The following is a 6259-nucleotide window of genomic DNA, read 5'->3' on the forward strand; positions in this document are numbered from 1 at the left end:
CACACTGAGAGGCTCGGCATGATTCTGGGCAAGCAGTTGAGGGTCACCAGTCCGCACTGGCCCATACTGGTCTGCACTGGGAGGTGGTGGGTACCTGGGTGGGGCTGGTGGCACTGATGCAGCGAATCTCCAGCACGCTCAGGGAACCTTCAGCCTGGCAGCAAACAGCAATCTTTGTGCACGTGGGCACACAGATGGGCATGCAAATCCACGTGCAATTCCTCATGGCAATCTTTGTGCAAACAGGTAGGAAAGGGCTCAGCAGTATGAAAACCCTGCTGCAAGAGGATGGACTCCATGCAAACCCTCGTGCATACATTTGTGCAAATCCTCATGCAAATTATTGTGCAAATTCCCATCTAAGCTTTCATGTGAATGTTGGTGCAAAAAGGCAGGCTCGTGCAAACAGCTGCTTCTGTCAACCCTTGTGCAAATGCTCATAAAATGCTTCTGCTAGGGAACAGTGCAAATCCTCACGTGGTTTCTCATGCAGTGGGTCGTGCTGGGCACAACCAGATCCCTCTGAACATCCCTATGCAAATCGTTCTGCAAATCCCCGTATCAATCCGCGTGAAAATTGAGCACATTCGCTCGTGCAAATTCCCGTGCAAGGGCTCACCTTGGCCGGTGTTGTGGGGCCGAAGAGGTGCAGGCGCCAGGCAGTGAGGGCCTGGGAGACAGAGGCTGGCACCCAGTGCTCCCAGTGCTTCCACTAAGAGCTCAGACCTCTCCCAGTGCCCCCTGGTGCTCCCAGTGATCTCCCAGAGCCCCATTTGCCCATTTCCCTTCTCAGTGCCATCAGCCTCCCTCCCAGAGCATCCCATTTCCCCTTCAAGTGCTTCTGTTCTCCTTCCCAGTACCTCCCGGTGCCCCCAGACCCGTTTCAGTGTCCCTACTTTCAGTGCCAGTGCCTCCCAGTAACCTCTGACCCCCTCCCAGTGCTCCCAATAACTCTTAGGTCTTTAATAGCGAATGTCCCAGACCCCCTCCCAGTGTCCCCATTTCTACTCCCAGTACCCGCTGAGCCCGCTTCCAGTATTCCCAGTGCTTCCAATAACCCTGGATCCCTCTCAGCGCCCCCAGTCCCCCTCCCAGGGCCCCGATCCCCGTCCCGTTCCTCTCATCCCTCCCAGCTCCCACCAGGATCCTCTCCTCCAGCCGACGGGGTTTGGTCTCCAGGCGGGCACGCAGCAGCAGGTGGATGCGGGGCCGCCCCAGGGCCCGGCGGATGCTTTCTGAATGGGGTTGGGGTTACGAGGGGAAGGATTCATCCCTGGAACCTCCCCCTCCCCAGCGCCCCCCAGGCTGCCCCCTCCCCGCTCCCATTGCCGTTTAGCGCCGCTTTCAGCACCACGGACAGCGCTCGGCCCAGAGCCGTGCACGCGGAGCTTTGGGGGCACGGGGGGAAAGGAGGGGGGCTGGGAGCTCCAGGGGGTCATGGCAGCATCTGGGGGTTATGGGGTCTGGGGGGTTATGGCGGGACGTGGGGGAGCACGGAAGGGATCTGGGGGGGGGGGGGGTATGGGGCTAGGAAGTTTATGGGGGGGATATTGTACGTTAGGGGCCTACGGAAGGGTTGTGGATGCCTTATGGGATTACGGGGGGATGTTATAGGGCAATTGGGGCGGGATTACGGGATGGCCGTGGAGGGGATCTGCGGGGAGTGTGGAGAGAATAAGGAGGGGTGCTGAGGTGATGGGAGGGTCAATGGAAGGGATTTGGGGATTAGGGGGGTACGGGGGGGGATAGGAGGGCTATGGATGGAATATGGTGGCTGCATGGAAAGAACATGGATCGCTATGGGGTGATGGAGGGGAGCACTGAGGAGATCTGGGGATGTATGAGGTGATTGGATGGGGGATGAGGAAGGATATGGAGCGAGTTATGGGGGCCTTGAGCCCATGGGAGTTTATGGGGGATCCCATGAAGAGAGATACGGGGGGAAATGAGGGGATTCAGGTAGGATTTTAGGGGAAATTGAGGGAAACTGTGGACGGATTTGGGGGGAAATAGAAGCAGTTAGTTTGGATTTGAGAGTAAACGGGGAGATCTGAGGGAAACGAGGGTGGGATTTAGAGGAAAATGGGAGGATTGAATGCAAAACTGAGGGGATTTAGCGGGAAATTGTAGGATTTTGAGAGGTTTAGGGGTGAAATGGAGGGATGTGGGTGGGATTTGGGGTGCAGCGGGGGGATTTGGGGTTACAGGGGCGCTGGGCGCCTACCTTGCAGCTCCCGGGACACGTCTCCCGCCGGCGGGGCCATGCTGCGGCCGAGAGGAGCCGAGCCGAGCCAAGCGAGGCCGGAAATCACAGAATCAGAGAATTGTAGGGGTTGGAAGGGAGCTCCAGAGCTCATCGAGTCCAACCCCCTGCCAAAGCAGTTCCCTACAGCAGGTCGCACAGGTCGGCATCCAGGCAGGTCTGGAACATCTCCAGAGCAGGAGACTCCCCCACCTCCCTGGGCAGCCTGTTCCAGTGCTCCATCACCTCACTGTAAAGAAGTTCTTGCGCATGTTTGTGCGGAACTTCCTATGCTGCAGTTTCCAGCCGTTTCCCCTTGTCCTGTCTCCATTCACCACTGAAAACAGTCTGGCCTCGCATTCTGCCCCCCACACCTTAGATATTTATATACCTGGATCAGGTCCCCTCTCAGCCTTCTTTTCTCCAGGCTGAACAGACCCAGTTCACTCAGCCTTTCCCCATAGCAGAGATGCTCCAGGCCCTTCACCATCTTTGTGGCCCTCCGCTGGACTCTTCCCAAGAGATCCCTGTCTGTTTTGTGCTGGGGAGCCCAGAACTGGACGCAGTGCTCCAGGTGAGGCCTCAGCAGGGCAGAGCAGAGGGGGAGGATCACCTCCCTCGACCTGCTGGCCACGCTCTTTTTAATGCACCCCAGGATGCCATTGGCCCTCTTGGCCACAAGGGCACACTGCTGGCTCATGGCAACCTGTCGTCCACCAGGACACCCAGGTCCCTCTGTGCAGAGCTCCTCTCCAGCAGCTCATCCCCCAACCTGTACTGGTGCATGCAATTATTCCTCCCCAGATGCAAGACTCTACCCTTGCTTTTGTTAAACCTCATCCGGTTTTTTTTTGCCCAGCTCTCAGCCTGTCCAGCTCCCGCTGAATGGCAGCACAGCCTTCAGGCTGTCAGCCAATCCGCCCAACTTCGTATCATCACAAACTTGCTGAGGGTGGCCACCATCCCCTCATCAAGGTCATTGATGAAGATGTTGAACTAGACCGGACCCAGCACTGACCCCTGAGGAACACCGCTGGTTACAGGCCTCCAACCCTACTCTGCACCACCAACAACGACCCTCTGTGCTCTGCCAGTCAGCCAGTTCTCAACCCACCTCACTGTCCACTCATCTATCCCACACTTCCTCAGCTTTGTTATAAGGATGTTGTGGGGGACAGCATCAAAAGCCTTGCTGAAATCAAGGTAGACTATATCCACTGCTCTCTCCCCATCCACCCAGCCAGAGACAACATCATAGAAGGCCACCAGGTTGGTCAAGCACGACCTCCCCCTTGTGAACCCGTGCTGACTACTCCTGATAACCTCCTCTTCTTCCAGTTGTCTGGAGATGACATCCAGCACAGCTGTTCCATCACCTTTCCAGGGACAGAGGTGAGGCTGACTGGCCTATAATTGCCAGGATCTTCCTTCTTGCCTTTTTTGAAGACTGGAGTGACATTGGCTATCTTCCAGTCTTCAGGCACCTTCCCCGTCTTCCAAGACTTCTCAAAGATGACAGAAAGCGGTTCAGCAATCACCTCTGCCAGCTCCCTCTGCACCCGTGGATGAATCCCATCGGGTCCCATGGATTTCTGAACATTGATGTTGCCTGGGTGCTCCTGGACCACCTCTTCCCTGACAGAAGGGGGGTCTTGCATTCCCCAGATCCTCTCACTCACCTCCAGGGTCTCAGATTCCCGAGGGGGAGCTTTTTCACTGAAGACAGAAGCAAAGAAGGCATTCAGTATCTCCGCCTTCTCAGCATCCCCCGTTACCAGAACACCCCCGTCACTTAGCAGGGGAGCCACATTCTCCCTAGTCTTCCTTTTACTGTTAACGTACTTGAAAAAACCTTTTTTATTACCTTTATCCCCTTTGCCAGATTTAATTCCAGGCGGGCTTTAGCCTTCCTTGTTGCATCCCTGCAGACCCTGACAACATTCCTGTATTCTTCCCAAGCACTCAGACCCTTTTTCCACATTTCATGGGCCTTCTTCTTTCCTTTGAGTTTGTGCACAAGCTCCTTGCTCATCCACACAGGTCTCCTGCCACCCTTTCCCCATTTCTTCCTCACAGGGACGCACCGATCCTGAGCTTGGAAGAAGAGCTGCTTAAATGCTGACCACCTCTCACAGGCCCCCTTGCCTTCCAACACCCCGGCCCATGAGACAGCTCCAAGTAGGCCCCGAAAGAGATCGAAGTTGGCTCTCCTAAAGTCCAGGATAGCAATCCTACTTTTTGCTTTGCTGCTTCCACTCAGGATCTTGAACTCCACCATCTCGTGGTCACTACAACCCAAGCTGCCCCCGACCTTTACTTCCCTGACAAGCCCTTCTCTATTAGTGACAATAAGGTCCAGCAGTGCCCCTCTCCTCGTCGATTCCTCAACCACCTGCATCAGGAAGTTGTCTTCAACACATTGCAGGAACCGTCTGGACCGTGCATGCCTGGCCACATTGCTTTTCCAGCAAATATCTGGATGATTGAAGTCCCCCATAAGTACCAGCGCCTGGGATCGTGACGCTGCTTCGAACTGTTTGTGGAAGGCCTCATCAACCTCCTCCTGATCAGGGGGCCTGTAGCACACTCCCACAACAGTGTCAGCCATACCAGCCCGCCCCTTGATTCTTACCCACAAGCTCTCCACTGCTACACCACTCTCCCCCAGGTGGAGTTCAATACATTCAAGCTGCTCTCTTACATAAAGAGCAACTCCACCACCCCGCCTCGCCGGCCAATCTTTCCTAAAAAGCACATAGCCCTCCATGACAACATTCCAGTCATGCGAGCTGTCCCACCACGTCTCTGTGATCGCAGTGAGATCATAGCCATGTGACCGCACGCAGGTCTCCAACTCTTCCTGTTTATTTCCCATACTGCGTGCATTGCTGTACAGACACTTCAGGGAGGCAGCATTCCCCTGCCACACTCCATCCCTTCGAACTCCACCCTCGTCACCCATCAAGTTCACTTTTGAACCTTGAACTACCTGAACCTCAGCAGTCCTCATTTTGTCCCCTTTCCCCTAATTACCTAGTTTAAAGACCTTTCAGTGAGACCCGCCAGCTCCTGGGCAAGGATCCTTTCACCCCTTGCAGACAGTTGAGCTCCATCTGCAGCCGTCATGCCAGAAAACGTCCGAAGGAACCCGAGCGCAGCCCGGCTCTTCCCGGTGCGCTCCAGCGATCCCCCGTAACCTTCAGAGCCCCTCCCCAAGATCCCCCAGCGTCCCTCCCCAATACATCGTCCCTCTCCCATTCACCCAGTACAGCCCACCGCCCCAGTACATCGTGGAACGACCTCAGCCCCCCTATTCCCCTGCTGCCCCCCATAACTCCCAGTTCCTCCCAGTCCCCCCGACCCCAACTCCCTTTCCCCCGCCTCTCCCCCCTCTCGCACCCCCCGTCGGCCCTCCCGACCCCCCCAGCGCTCCCGGCCCCTCCTCCCGCCCCTCCCCTCGCAGAGCAAAGGCCGTGGGGCGGAGCGGGGCGATGTGGGGCGTTATGGGGCGAGCGGGGCTGCGGGCTTTGTCCGGGGGGGCTGCCCCTAATTCCGGGAGGAACCTGGAAGGGAAAGTGGCTCTGGTGACCGCCGCCACCGACGGGTGAGTGACCTACAACGCCCCGTGGCCCCTCGGCTCCTCCGCTCCCCCCCATTGCTCCCATCTCCCCTTTGCCCCACCGGTGACCCGTAGCCCTCTAAGTCCCCTTTGGCTCCCATGTTCCCCCGTAACCCCCGTGTACCCATGGGAACTCCGTAGCCTCTTCATCATCCCACAGCCTCCCCACGTCCCCACAGCCCCATATGTCCCCTTTGTCACACCAAACCAGTCTCCCCATAAACCTCCCCATAGCCTCCATCAACTCAGAATCCCCAAGTCCTCCCAGCCCCCCCCCTGCATCGCCCCATAACCCTTCTGACTCTGTAGACACTTCCGATGTTTCTCCATCACCCCATAACCCCCCCCCCCATTATCCCATATATCCCCACGTCTCTTTAGACCCACCATGTCCCCAC

At 56.9% G+C, this 6259-nt stretch overlaps 1 protein-coding gene across 5 annotated transcripts; it reads right to left on the minus strand.

Moving 5' to 3' along the window:
- Positions 1-6: 6 nt before the first annotated feature.
- LOC122191307 (capping protein, Arp2/3 and myosin-I linker protein 3-like) lies at positions 7-2364 on the minus strand. 5 transcript variants are annotated; one of them, XM_042891550.1, is made up of 4 exons: positions 2225-2364; positions 1141-1235; positions 620-638; positions 7-232 (listed from the first exon to the last, which is right to left on the minus strand). In XM_042891550.1, the coding sequence occupies exons 1-4, from the start codon at positions 2355-2357 to the stop codon at positions 150-152; spliced, it is 330 nt and encodes a 109-aa protein (XP_042747484.1). In that variant the 5' UTR covers positions 2358-2364; the 3' UTR covers positions 7-149. The 5 variants fall into 5 exon arrangements, with proteins under 5 accessions (XP_042747484.1, XP_042747483.1, XP_042747480.1 ...); XM_042891549.1 differs by having other exon boundaries at positions 7-154; positions 620-670; XM_042891546.1 differs by having other exon boundaries at positions 620-670.
- Between the last annotated feature and the right edge of the window lie 3895 nt (positions 2365-6259).

The sequence above is a fragment of the Lagopus leucura genome, unplaced genomic scaffold, assembly GCF_019238085.1.
Source record: "Lagopus leucura isolate 7727_CA_CO unplaced genomic scaffold, USGS_WTPT01 35344-0_obj-0_obj, whole genome shotgun sequence".
NCBI classification, from domain to species: Eukaryota; Metazoa; Chordata; class Aves; order Galliformes; family Phasianidae; genus Lagopus; species Lagopus leucura.

Excerpts from the sequence above, each read along its gene's own strand:
- LOC122191307 (XM_042891546.1), bottom strand. The coding sequence starts at position 2,357 with ATGAGCTCTGGAGCTCCCTTCCAACCCCTACAATTCTCTGATTCTGTG. Across the intron at positions 671-1,140 it reads GGCTGGAGGAGAGGATCCTG|GCCCTCACTGCCTGGCGCCT; the intron begins GTGGGAGCTGGG and ends TCTGTCTCCCAG. Across the intron at positions 233-619 it reads GCCCCACAACACCGGCCAAG|ATTGCCATGAGGAATTGCAC; the intron begins GTGAGCCCTTGC and ends GTTTGCACAAAG.